A 14,313-nucleotide genomic window follows, 5' to 3' on the forward strand; every position below is an offset into this window, starting at 1 on the left:
GGCACCCTGGATTGTGTACTTCTCAGGATCCGTTTACGAGGGCAAAGTTTTGTAGCACCATGAACATACACTTCTTGGTTGGTTGGGTTTGGTTGGTTGTTTGGGATGGTTGGTTGGTTTTAGTTGGTTGGTTGTTGTTTAACGCCATACTAAGCAGTATTCCAGCCATATAGTGGCGGTCTGTAAATAATCAAATCTGAACCAGGCAATCGCGTGATCAACAGCATGAGCATCGATCTACACAATTGGGATACAATGACATGTGTCAACCAAGTCAGCGAGCCTGACCACCCAATCCCATCAGTCTCCTGTTATGACAAGCAAGTGTCACGGGTTTAAGCAAGGAATCTGCTTCATTAATTAACTTATTATTATGATTATTACCATAGACACTGAATTATTGGGTTGGTGGGGTAGCCTAGTGGTTAAAGCATTTGCTCGTCACTCCAAAGACCCGCGTTCGATTCCCCACATGGGTACAATGTGTGAAGCATATTTCTGGTGTCTCCTGCCGTGATATTGCTGGAATATTGCTAAAAGCTGCGAAAAACTAAACTCACTCACTCACTGAATTACCGAAAGGTTTTCTCTGATACTTGTATCTGAATTACTGAGTGGGCAGTAAAGTAGCCTTGTGGTTAAAGTGTTCACTTGTCACGCCAAAGTAAAGGGTTTGATTCCTCACGTGGGCAACAGTGTGAGAAGTCCATTTCTGGTGCCGCCAGCAATGCTGGAACGTTGCTAAGAGTGTTGTAAAACCTTATTCACTTACTGTATTACTGAGGGGCAGAGTCTGATATATCGCTTATATCTCTGTGTGATAAGTGTAGCCCACATGCACATAGTGGTCACAGCACTGTGGTTATTGTAGCCCCATATTTACACATACAGACTTAAATTAGTAACAGCTGTATAAATGCTCAATGCAATCAAGTCCAGGTCTTCCTGAATCTAATCCCCCTCCCCCCTCTGAAACAGGATCTTTGACATGACAATATATCCTCAACCTCAAGGTCTTGCTTAAACCCGTGAAGTTCCATGTTAGAATATTGATCTTCAGTAACCCGTGCTTGTCGTAAGTGGCGATTAACGGGATCGGGTGGTCAGGCTCGCTGGCTTGGTTGACACACATCATCGATTCCCAATTGCATAGATCAATGCTTATGCTGTTGATCACTGGATTGTCTGGTCCAGACTCGATCATTTACGCACCGCCGCCGTATTGCTGGAATATAGCTGCATGGGGCATAAAACTAAACTCACTCACTCAAGGTCTTACCATCAGTTCAGGGATGTTGAGTTGAGATATACTGCAGAAACTTTAAAAGGAAATGTGGCAGAAGGATGGCTACAGCTGTTGAGATGATTTAAGGTCTGATTTTGTAATTGTTTTCAAGCAATGTGGTAGCATCTTCATTATATCAGGGGTGGTGGTTGAGCCCAGTGGTTAAAGCATTAATTCGCTCGTCACATCAAAGACCTGGGTTCAATTCCCCACATGGGTACAATGTGTGAAGCCCATTTCTGGTGTCCCCGCCTTGATATTGCTGGAATATTGCTAAAAGCGGCGTAAAACCATACTCGCTCACTGATTCATTACATCATAATTTCATCACTTACCTATTTATTTAGTCTGTCTCTCAGTCCCTAAGACACGTTACATTGTATTTTGCCTACCATCCACCATTATCAATGCTATATCCCATCTCAACATAGAATTTTACTTGTGTCTATCAAAATAACACACATTCACAGTCTTGGTGGGTGAGTGAGTTCAGTTTTATGTCGCACTCAGCAATATTCTAGCTTAGCATATGACTGTGGTCTGTAAATAATCAAGTCTGGACCAGACAATCCAGTGATCAACAGCATCATAGGCGTAGGAACAGTTTAAAAGTGTGTGTGTGTGGGGGGGAAGATTTCGAAATTGATAACGGGTGGTGGGGTGGAGAGAGGAGATATATGAAAAGGACAGACGACTTCACTTGAAACTTTAATTAATAGCAAATGCATTACATTATTCAGGTAACACTAGATCGACTGTTTATACAGGCTAGTGCATCTCGCGAAAAGGTTCAGCTCTTATGAGAAAAGTCCAAAGTAGTTGCGTCTTCTGTCATTGAAAGAAATGAACTCCCGGCAACATCCACTAGAGATAGTTCATCAGCAAGGGTTTTGTGGACATGCAGTAGCAGAACGTTGTTCATACGTTCCTGTGTCATTGTAGATCTGATGTATGACTTCAGGCGTCGAAGCTTGGAGAAGGTACGTTCTGATGTTGCTGTGGTGACAGGAATAGTCAAGTAGATCTTCAAAAGGGTGCTTATCTCCTTGAACAGGTGCCTATTTACAGGCGATGAGTTGATAATTGATACAACAGTATCAATATTTGTGACTTCAGTGATTAAGCATCCTCTTTCAGTGGAGACAGATTTCAATGTCATAAAGCATGGAAAGTTGTGTGTTCAATCGAACAAAGTCAACATCATCTTTGTAGAGTTCTCTGATGTGAGAAGATATTTGAAAGTTCCGTCCATTTGCAGCTGACAGCAACAGTTGCTCTATCTCCACAGCAGTGTTAAATCCTTTCTGTGAGAATCTCCGCTTTAGTTGCTCTGAAACGATGTCTAGACCTTCAAAATATTGTTCCAATAATAATCTTCCACAGAAGGAAAGTCACGTGTGCTAGATCCATCATCCAATCTCTTGGGCCTCTTCCGGTAGCGTGGTAGACGTGGAGGATCAGTTTTGTCTTCAGCTTCATCAACAACAGACTTGTAGAACTCTGAAAAAGTATCTGTACTCCTCAGCTTATCATAATACGCCAGTACTTGCTTGCTCCCTTTTGTGCGTCCTTTGCCGTTGTTTCTACGCTTTGAATGGAGGAAGACAATTGCTCTGATGCAGCAAAAAAATTGGGAAGAAACTTTCAATAACAAGGCAGAAGTGAGCACAGCTCACATACCCCCGCTTATAGTCTGATCGCCTTCAATACCATTATTGAATACCAAAATAATGTTTTAGGAAAACTTTCAATTTTGGCATCATGCAATTGAAAGCCAAAATCCACAATGGCACCATAAGGGTAAGTTCCATGCCAAATTTGAAGTTTGTAAGTGGTATAGTTTTTGAGTTATGCTCAGAGAAACCATTCCGGACGCACTGACGCACGGACACACGGGCGAGACGGGTGGAGCGCTATATACCAGCGACTACGTCGTAGCGGGGGTATAATAATGCAGCCATTCTTATTTCATACATGAATTCGGCTTTCAGATAAAACCAGCTCTCTCACTGCCAATGTATGAGTTTGAAATCGTGTCTTATTGTTATTGTTTAGATTTTCAATAAACAATCAAACAGCACCTATTATACTTAAAATATGGCTATTACTATAAACTAAATGTTACTGTATAGACTACACTGTAATGTCAATGTATGTTGTCAACTTACCGCTGATTCGAATCCATGTTGGCTGTTAATAACAGCCTGACTGCCTCTACTTTCACTTTTGAGTGACATGAATTAAAAAAATTGGATTCTATCATTAGCGGAAAAAGATTGTTTGATCATGTTATTTTTTCAGTGTTACCAGAGGCTTGAATTTGTGTTTAATTCTCTATTATGGTCCAAAAAAAAATAATTCAAGCTTGTAAAAATTGGGGGGGGCAGCACCCCCCATATTTCATTAGGGGGAGGAGGGGAAGCTCCTCTCCCCCCTTTCCCCCACTTTCCTACGCCTATGCAGCATGAGTATCAATCTACGCAATTGAGATACGATAACATGTGTCAACCAAGCCAGTGAGGTTGACCACCTGATCCCGTTAGTTGCCTCTTACAACAAGCATGGGTTACTGAAGATCAATTCTAACCCGGACCTTCACGGGTGACCACAGTCTAAGCTTTAGTCTAGTTCATGCACAATTGGACTTCTAACACTGAATGTTTCTGTTTACAAGTAATAGGAGGGAAGAACTGACAAGATTTGACCTCTAAAAACATATCAGTTGCACCATGTTTGTTAGGGGCTCATGCAGATTGTATGCATGTTCTTTTGGGGTTAACACCTGAGTCTGCCTGCAGTGGGATAAAAACAACACTGTGCTTTTGAATTTCAGTTTATACCTGTTGTCATTCTCAGATGAAATAAGACCTGTAAACCAGTTTCTAAAGAAGGTATTGCCTGAGTGCACCTTGAACATAAGGGCAATCCTGGTATAGATGGTATAGGTATCGGTTTAAATATATAACCTGACTCAGTGGTCACCATTGAAACTATGTGAATGTAAAATGTTTATTTTATGTGAAATTATAAACATGAATAAATGAATGAATGAATGAGGAGATAATCAGGAACTGCCTGCTTAGTCTAAGTCAGTATACAGAGTCCCAGTGGGTATCCATGGTGAATAGCAGCAGAGTACCTCAAGGAGTGAGTGACTGAGTTTAGTTTAAATTAGACCAGCAATTTTTATTCCGGCAATATCATGGCTGGTGAATGCCAGAAAGGGTGCCTCAAGGAGGCTGTCACTATAAAACCAGAAGACTGGTATAAGCAACCGCATCTCACACCCCAAAAGATCAACCCTAACCCTCCTTCTCTCCCCCACCACCCAACACACACACCACACCTCTCCCTACCCTACATCCCTCCTTCCCCCTCCCCCACCCAACACACCTCCCCCTAGCCCTTCTTCTCATTCGCCCCTATCCCCAACCACCATCCAACACACGCACGCACGCACACACCCACATACACACATCCTTCAAATACACCCCCACACATACATGTATGTTGTTTTGTCAGTGCAGTTATCATGAATGCAATGTTTTAACTGAATTCACCTCCCCTATTGTTGTCGTGTTGTATGGTTAAAACGACTCACGCAATAGGTTCATTATCCCACGTTGTGTGAATGACAGGACAATCGGAGTAATGACCCCGGAGTGGGCTTCACTGTATTTACTGAAGTGAATCTAGCCCAGGATTTGTTTAACCACCATGTCAGTTAATCACCTCATTTGTTATGATGAAAACATAAACTGAAGTACTAAAGAAAGTACAAGTACACATCTGGTGCTTTGGGGTTGTTTTAAAAAGAACTACATAAATGTAACATATGTAATATTTGGGATTACATTTTCTCAGTCAATCCAGACCAATTTTATTTCTTGTTTTACGGATCCGCCTGTTGTATTTTTTCAAGAATAAGAAAAAAAATCAAAATCAATTTTCCCCGCTTAAAAATAAAATCCTAATGTTTTTATTGGTCAAAAATGTAAACTTACAAGAAATTTTTGTTGAGATTGCTTTTTGCCCCATATACACTTCATAAATTGCCAAAAGTAAATACTTTTAGTATTTAGAAGGAATATTACTTTGACTGGTGATTTTATTTTTATTTTTTTCCCCTCCTGCCTTTAGGTTTTCTGAGGACAAAAATCTGTAAAACAAGAAATAAAATTGGTCTGACCTAAAGTACAGATTCCATTACTTTTGTTGGGTTGAGTCCCATCCGGGATTCGAACCCACATCCTCAGAGTCAGGCACCTAATCGCCAGCACACAAAGTCAGCCGCCTAACCCACTCAGCCACCGGTGGTGCTGGCGATTAGGTGCCTGACTCTGAGGATGTGGGTTCGAATCCCAGATGGGACTCAACCCAACAAAAGTACTAGAATCTGTACTTTACTGAGAACGTGTAATCCCAAATATAACATATGTTACATTTGACCACTTTCTAAATGGCATTGTGTATTCATAACTACATAAATATTTTTTATAAAAGTGTTTTGATTGTGACAACAAGTCACAAACATTGCATAGGTGATGCTGAAGATATCCTTTACGGTGTTGTGGGTGGGATATCATGAAAATCATGATAATGCTGAACTGCATGTGCATGATATACACCAACAGTCAATTGTGATTATTAGTGGTATACCTTTTAAAGGCACACATCACATCAGTTGGGCAAATTAAAGTGATAAACACTCAGACCCATTTACTACCAGCTTCATCTGAATTTAGCCATGCAATCAAAGGACTTTCAGTTAATTCTGTATGATTTTATGCCACTTTTCTCAATATCTCAGTTACATCATGGTGTGGAACACCAGAAATGGACTTCACACCTTTTACCCATGGGTAAACAAACCTGGGGGAGTACTTTAACCATTAGGCTACCCAACCACCCTGAACAATGGAGGTGGTAGCTTCCAAAACAAATACATTGTGATTAACAAATGCATTGGTCCAAGCAGTGTGCGAAATAGCTGCTGGCCCGTTAGCCCATGGCTAGTAAAAATCCAGTTGGATCAGTAAATCTCCACAGTCACTGGCCTGACTGGCTTATGAATTTTCATGAGGTTATTTTGTAGATATATCACTCTCTCTGACTTGTTAAGTTATAATACATTTGCAGAACGGGCTGGCGGATGGGAAAATATAGCAGTTCACTAACAGTGAGACGGACTATGACCAGAGTGAAACTGAAACTTATCAGCATAACAATGGAGTAGTTCCCCTTTAAAGTTATAAATTCACTAGGAATTCACCTATGGGACAAAAGATTAGGGGTGGGTATTGCAGAGAATTTTCATATTGCGATATATTGCGATGCGAAAGCATATATTGCGATATGTATTGCAATATATTGCATGAAGTATTTTTGAACAAAAGACTACTTATAATCGAGTTACTTCTTGATTTATAGAGCAAAAACACAACAAAATCACTAGGCTTGATTAAGCTTTAATAACAACTTTTAATCATGATAAAATAAAAATGTGAATAATATTTGGCACAAATGAAACAAGGACATATCCGAACATTTCCGAGTGTTACGAAGTTTTCCGAATGCAAGTCAAAATACCGGTTTTCGATCAGCGTATCGCAATACGTATCGTTTTCATGTCTGAACCGGTAAATACCGGTAAACCGGTTATATTGCGCAGCCCTACAAAAGATACCATTTCACATACAACAGTCATACATGCAGTAATCTTACACTGTTTTATTCAAGGAAAACCTTTAGAAAATCATACCTTTAATTGTGGTTCTGACTTGAAAAGGTTTTTGACAAGATTTATTAGGGAAAGGAAAGGGGATGGACCCACCCCTCACCCCAGCTTTTCCTAATCTGCTGCCAGTTTGTATGCACATAGCCTACCATTGGTTAATGCTTAGTCTCTGAATATATAATATTTTGACAGAAATTGAAAAGGAGCCCTAGTGAGATGGGAGATTAAGAACCTGCACCTGAGGAAATCTAGACTTGCTTCATTTAGGGCTTTAGCACTGCAGAAAGTGTGGGCAGAAGGGAGAATAATGCAGTTAAGCCTTAAGGATCTGTGAGACAGACTATCACACATGCAATAATCTTACACCTGTTTTATTCAAGGAAAATCTTTCAGTAAATCATGTCTGTAATCATGGTTCTGTGAGTATTTGACCCCAAAAAAGTATTTCTTGGGGAAAGGGAAGGGAGGAGTCACACACCCCACCCCCAGCTTTTCCTAATCTGATGACAATTTCTATGCCCATAGCCTACCATAATAACATGCTGATTTGGTAGTTCAAAATCAATAATGGTTTTCATGTCATGTTTGTTATTTTGGGGGTAAGCCTTTGAATTGACTTTTAGATTTGCCATAGATTTTGACTATATGATATTTTGCCACCCCCCATACTCCATTCATTTTAAGTAGCATATTTTAATAACCTTCGCCTATAATAGATAAGTGGGCCCTAAATAATATTCAAATTGATAATTTTGTTTCAAATAGAAAATGGATATGACAGTAGTGTTGGGAATTGGTTAAAATCTCATAATTGATGATTGGTTCATTATAACTAATCAATCATCAAAGAAAATTGGTTAGCGTCATTTATGAAATCTTCCTGGTTGTATGTTAATGCAGCAAAAAATATAAATAAATAAAAGAAAGAAAACACATGTAATTCTTTCGTGTGTTTTTTTTTCAAATTGCACAAAATGCATTTGCAAATTTCACATCTTTAAAGGGTGACTAGTATGCTAGGAAGATAAAGTTCCTGGAGTCTTTAAGATAACTTCAATCATGACTTGGAACAAGCTTGTAGTGGGTATGAATGTAACAGACAAAACCAACCTTGTGAAAAATATTGTTAATGCAAACAAGTGTTCCAAAATTGTTTGATGTTGATTATGAGAAAACATCATCGATTGCTTTTAGTCATTGCGACCAATCTTCGATGAGTTCAATTAATCTATATGACCGTGTCATTTTTATGGCCCATTAAGGACCTTTCAATATGGCTAGAGGGGGAAGTGATGATGATTTTTATGGAGACCAAAGCATTTACCATACCCCACCTAAAATATATGTACAAAGTGTGTTACCCCCACCCACCCCTGCATGTCATGTACAAAATCAATGACACCCCCTCCTCCCCATTTCCAATAATTTTTAAGCATAATTTTTTAATATTCTTATGTACAAAATTGCTTAACCCCCCACCCCCAAGAACAAAATGGGTGACCACCCCTTAAAATCAACATCACCCTCTTGCCATATATTATGAATGGTCCCTTACTATAACTTACTCTCACTATCATATGTAAGGGACCATTCATAACTTATGACAAGGGGGGTGATGATGATTTTAATGGAGAAGCATGTACAATGTGAATCCCCCTCATGTACAAAATCAATTACCCCCCTCCCCTTCCCATAATTTCTAAGCATAATTTTAAACATATTTTTTTGTACAAAAATGCTGACCCCTGACCCCCACCCATCCCCCAAGTAGGTGTGTACAAAATTGCTCATCCCCCCTAGCTCCCCAGAACAAAATGGGTGACCCTCCCTTAAAATCACACACGCGTGCACACACAAACACACACACAAACACACACAAACACACACACAAACAAACAAACAAACACACACAAAAACAAACAAACAAATACACACAAACAAACAAACACACAAAACAAACAAAAAAACATAAATTATGAATGGTTCCTAAATGCTGATACATTGTATTTTTCAAATTCATGAGATCCTGAAATCCCACCAATTGAGATGTCTGGTAACTATGTGTTAAACATATTTTCATGTTTTGCCAGATACTCCGTCATTTACATATTACACTAAGTCTAATGTAGAATAAGAAACTATTTGGTGCAAGATCTGTTTGATTGATCTGTCTGTTATCCATAAACAATCTTACTTTCTTATTTGGTGCAAATTCATTATTAATCAAATAAATGAAACATAATTTTAATTTCAACATGTAACAATTGTATGTCCAAAAGGTCATTTGAATTTTATAAGTTTGTATCAATGAATAAATATGTACACTATTTCAGTAACCTATTGCCTTGGGATGATTCAAAGGTCTGTATAAATGAAGGTCTGAGAAGTAATACATGTATACTTTGTTTGAGCTGATAGTATTGGTAAATTCTATTCAGATATTATATTTAATAATTTTGTATATAAAATGCACAAAGATTATGCAGATATAGAATCGTTCTTCACGTCAGTCAACAAGAAAGCACACTACAAGGCATTTTCCTACATGGTTCTTTGATATATCAATACATGTACACCTATGCAAATAATGCATAAACAAGTCTTCTTTAATTTGCATAAAATACGATTGTAGAACTATTTATAATATCATAATAAATAAAAGAATAGATTCTGATATTTCCCAAATAAATAAAACCAAACATTGCACAATTGCTATTTCTGTGCAATTGTATGTAAAATAAACAGTCTGTGACGTAAATGGATAGAAAGAGGATTTTCTGATATGAACATTGATAGAAAATGTGGGATATATTGAAGAAGCAGCCTTTAATCGAGTGTTTGAGTGTCTGATATTGGGTATGATATAAAAATGAAGAAAACACAAGTGCAATGTGCGTTCATTTAAAGCCAGTATAATTTCATATTGGGTTGAAAAGAGAAAATTCAGGCTGCTATGCAAACATCACGCGCCATTTTCACCGCTTTCGGGCGACTCGGGGGTATCCGTAACATTGTCAGCCAATCAACAATCGCGTACTTTCCCGCCGTAACTGGCCGAAGAGTGTTGGAAGAGCGTTGGATCGTGCTTTGAAAATCAAACTATGCAGCTAGTAATGATTTGGTAATGGAACGAAATGTCTGTTATGCATGTATTTACATCTATAGTCTTATACTTAGCTAGTATGACGTATTGTTAATGTCGATTTGTGCACGGCGCTATTGTTTGGTGTGGTGACCTAACCTTGCCGCGTGTTGTCGACACAAAATGGCTTCCTCGTAAAGAAACACATTCCGTAAGGGGGTCATCGGGACAGATCAGAGGCGTTTTTGGCTCGATGCTTATGTCATGATGGTTAAATTGTGCATTTTTTGTTTATCGAGTGTTTAACATTTATAACAACTGTTATGTACACGTTACTGATTACATTTTTTGAATGTTTTGGGACGAAATTTTCTTCCCAATCCATGAAATTTACTAACGCTGGCGTGAAATTAGCATGCAAGTGACAATGTTCTGAAAGAGGACTCCTCATTTTCTCGCCCGGTTGGGCCACATAAAGTACTTATCTAATTTGGGTGTCATATAACCTTTCAAACAGCTCACTGGTGCGAAATAAGATGCATTTTCAAAACTATTATTTCCAGTTTGGTCCCACTTTGCAGGATTAAAGATTCACCGAAGGCTATACTGCTGGATTAATTTCACAGGATTAATAACATTGGAAATGCTTTCGTAGCCTGTTGGTGTGTACACAGAGTATAGACGTGTTTAGAAGGCACTAATGAAACTGATGTGTGTGTAGTGAATCTTTCCAGTAGTCTGTTTCAATTGATCATAAGCAAATGTTCATTGTGCTGAACTTTCTCTGCATCCCCTGAAAGGATATTCATGCAAATTTTTATGTTGGTTTAATATCTGTCAGAAAACAAAGTTATCAAAAACAATTATTATTCATGACATAGGAGTATGATTTTCAAGTTTGTCCAGCTCTTCTGTCAGTATTGTCATAACGTTGTGCTCCATTCTGATGTGTAAACAAACTGATACATGAAGTGAGGGAAATGGGATTTCATGAGAATTATTTATGAATGTGCAATACATTGTGATTTTGTGTTATCAGTTTGAAATATTTTTCCTTTTTAAGAGACATTTCTGGATATTCTTATTTTAATAACATACTATTCTTAGAAATAACCATCTAATGTAGGTGGGCCTCATGATGTACATGATGATCTTTTGTTGTTTACAGTGCAACTACCCTCTAACCATACAACTGAAATTGAATCTGTAAATTCTTTTCACACACGAAGTTCACTTGTTTGCTTGTTTAAGGTGTTAAAAGTTCCATATGTAAAGACTTATTGATAATTTGTCTTGGTTTGCTTATACCAAATTCTTTCTTTACATTTGAATTAGGGTTGACTATTGAAGGGGAAACAACTATTGCGATAGTGATAGTCTATTGCAACCAACTATTGCAATACTAAGTTTTTTCTCCCTTGAATTGTCTCATTTGAAGTCATTTCCCAAATGAATGTATAGTTTATATGACATAAAACAAGTTGAAGTAGTTTCAGTATCTTTTAATTACTTGAAACCTGAAACCCAGATCAAGTAAACAGTTAAAACATAAACTCATTGAAACTGCAAAATCTGCTCCCAAACATCCTGTATTTTGCGTTGCACATTTATCAATGGAAGTCAATTACTAAACTATCAATAGTCGCACATACTATCGATGCATCGATAGTGTTTCGTTTCTACCATCGATTAATTTCTATCGGCGACTCAGCAACTGCAATCCATCGATAGTTCGATGCATCGTTCCAGCCCTAATTTGAATACTTAATCCCTTACCATGTTGAAGAACTCCTCATAATGTCTACTTTCACTATTTGAAAATCCATCTAAGGGAATGAATTTTGGTATGTTGCTGTGGAATGTCTTGTTTGTTGTTTAACAACACTGAGCAGACTGCTAGCAGATTGGCATCAGTTCTAGGGATTGTATGGCAAAGCTTCTGTAAACTTGAGCAGACATTTATAATTGCTGACTTTGGTGGTTTTGGTCAGTGACTTGTTTTCAACAATCACTTTTCTATTCCGTCACCTACCCAGTAGTTTCCATGACATTGAGATGACTAAAGGAAATGCCTGGCATGAAGACAAAGGGGAGTGTGAAAATATTCTGCTTCTAATATTTCTTTGAATTTGAAATCAAGAGTGTTTTAGCCCCACCCAGATTGATAAACTGTTGTTGGGGGCGTTTGGTAGCCTAGTGGTTAAGGCGTTCGTTCGTCACACCGAAGACACAGGTTCGATCCCCACATGGGCACAATGTGTGAAGCCCATTTCTGGTGTCCCCTACCATGAAATTGCTGGAATATTGCTAAAAGCGGCATAAAACTAAACTCACTCATCAACTGTTGTGATGGCAGAGGTCCTTCTTTGAGTTGCTTTAGTGGAAGTAAGTGTTAAAATTATGAAACAGGTTTAAGAGTTACATGGCCGTAATATTCTTTAAACTGTTTTGTAGCACTTTTATCTTGACTAAAAGATTGTATCAAAATCCTAAGTATAATGGGGGACAGTTGACAGCTATGACATAGAATCTTATTGCATCTATGCTGAAGGGTCTGTTTTCACAATTGAAAGTAAATATTGTGGTATTCTTATTGTGAAGTCAAGACAAAAGCAGTCTTCAAGCTTAGATCAAAAACAAAATTTCATTGTGCCCTCTTTGCATAAGATTGTTGAAATGTCTATCCTACCTGACATATACTCTATTCTGAAAATTGCTTTCAGATCCGCTGTTGACGTTGGAAGTCCGTTTCTCCTATCACCATGTCAGTTGAGGCAAAGCCATCTGTTAATGGCATCGCTCCTCAGTCTGGGGCTGGTGCTGGTTTTCATCATCATCTCCCTCAAATCCCAACTGTCAACAAGAATCCCAAAATAGCCCAAAGCAAGGCCAGCGTCAAGAACCCAGTGAATTCTCCCGAGAAGGAAGATGCCCAGACTGTCAATATTGTCCAAGTGTCTGAAGAGGCAAAAGAGGACAAATCAGAATCAGCAGCTAACCCTCAAGACAAGCCAGCCGATGTTCCAGCTGAAGCAGCTGAAAAGCCTGAAGAAAAGCCAAAAGAAGTTATTCGACAACCTCCAAAGAAGTCGCGTCAGTCTTACGAGCTTGCTGCCCAAGAAACGGCAGTTGTGAGTCGTGAGAAAAGGCAAATCAAGAAGAAAGTCCCTAAGGATGAGTTGTTCGCCAGCGAAAAACCTCAAAAACCTCCCAAAGCCGAGACCGCAGTCACACCTAAACAACCTGCACCAGCAGAGGATGCATCAGGATGTCCTTCAAAGTATCTTGTCGGTGACCTGTTGTGGGCCAAGGTCAGTGGTCACCCCTTCTGGCCTTGCATGGTCTCGTATGACCCCTTCATCAGCATCTTTACAAGAGTCAGAGGTAAGTGTTCATGGTATTTCCTCAGTGGTTTTTCAAATTTGGAATATTGTTTTTGTCTTCTGTAATTGTTTTTAGGTACATTCTGCAAGCCAGTTTTCTTTTGGCCCAACTTTCAAAGAGGTGGGTGTGCAAGGATTTATCTTGGATTCCCATTGCCCTGGGCAGGATTTTTTGTTGTGAATTTGTTGTTGTTTTTTTATATTCTTGTTTATGAGTCATGGGAACACATTCAGTTAAAATTTGTTATTTCTGTTGTCATTTGATTACAAGTGGGAGAGTATCTGTCTCAAAGCTGGTCTGGACAAATCTGTTATGTATGTAAGACCCAGGCTTTAGACATGTTGCTAAAGTCACTATTGCATCAACTTACCTGAAGTCATTTACTAGCAAGATATCGAGTAGGCCTTATAGTTAGTATATGATGAGGATGTATGGGAGTTCAATTCAACTTGTCTTGGTAGCAGGCAATATGAAGGTCCTGTGAAGTAATGGTGTAGAGAACTGTACATTTTGATAATTTCTTTAGAGCCTGGAATGAAACATTGATCATGTGGACTGATGGTTGAAATGATTCAAGTAACTGCTCTGAAAGAAAGAACCAAACACTCAGCAAAGTCATAGGTGTTTTGTGGGTACAATGAATAATATTGTTCATACATTTAGATGCCGTGAATTTGTCTGCTTCCATTCTTTAAATTTGTGCGTACCATGTAAAACCCCGTCTCAAGTCTTTGCCAGTTCATGTCTCAGTCAGAAGGATTTGTGACAAAACATTATATTTTGATGTTGTTGGATTAACATTTGTGAGTAGTTCCTTTGCATACT

At 38.6% G+C, this 14,313-nt stretch overlaps 1 protein-coding gene across 1 annotated transcript in view; it reads left to right on the forward strand.

Annotated features, from left to right (window-relative positions):
• Positions 1-10,059: 10,059 nt before the first annotated feature.
• LOC124281930 (histone-lysine N-methyltransferase NSD2-like) overlaps positions 10,060-14,313 on the forward strand; it is a 39,490-nt gene continuing 35,236 nt past the window's right edge. Inside the window, 2 exon segments of the mRNA XM_046717936.1 lie at positions 10,060-10,143; positions 12,828-13,488. Of these exon segments, the coding sequence (XP_046573892.1) occupies positions 12,867-13,488 (622 nt within the window). The 5' untranslated portion in view covers positions 10,060-10,143; positions 12,828-12,866.

This window comes from Haliotis rubra, unplaced genomic scaffold (genome assembly GCF_003918875.1).
Source record: "Haliotis rubra isolate DU_JTF1 unplaced genomic scaffold, ASM391887v1 Scf290, whole genome shotgun sequence".
Taxonomy (NCBI): domain Eukaryota; kingdom Metazoa; phylum Mollusca; class Gastropoda; order Lepetellida; family Haliotidae; genus Haliotis; species Haliotis rubra.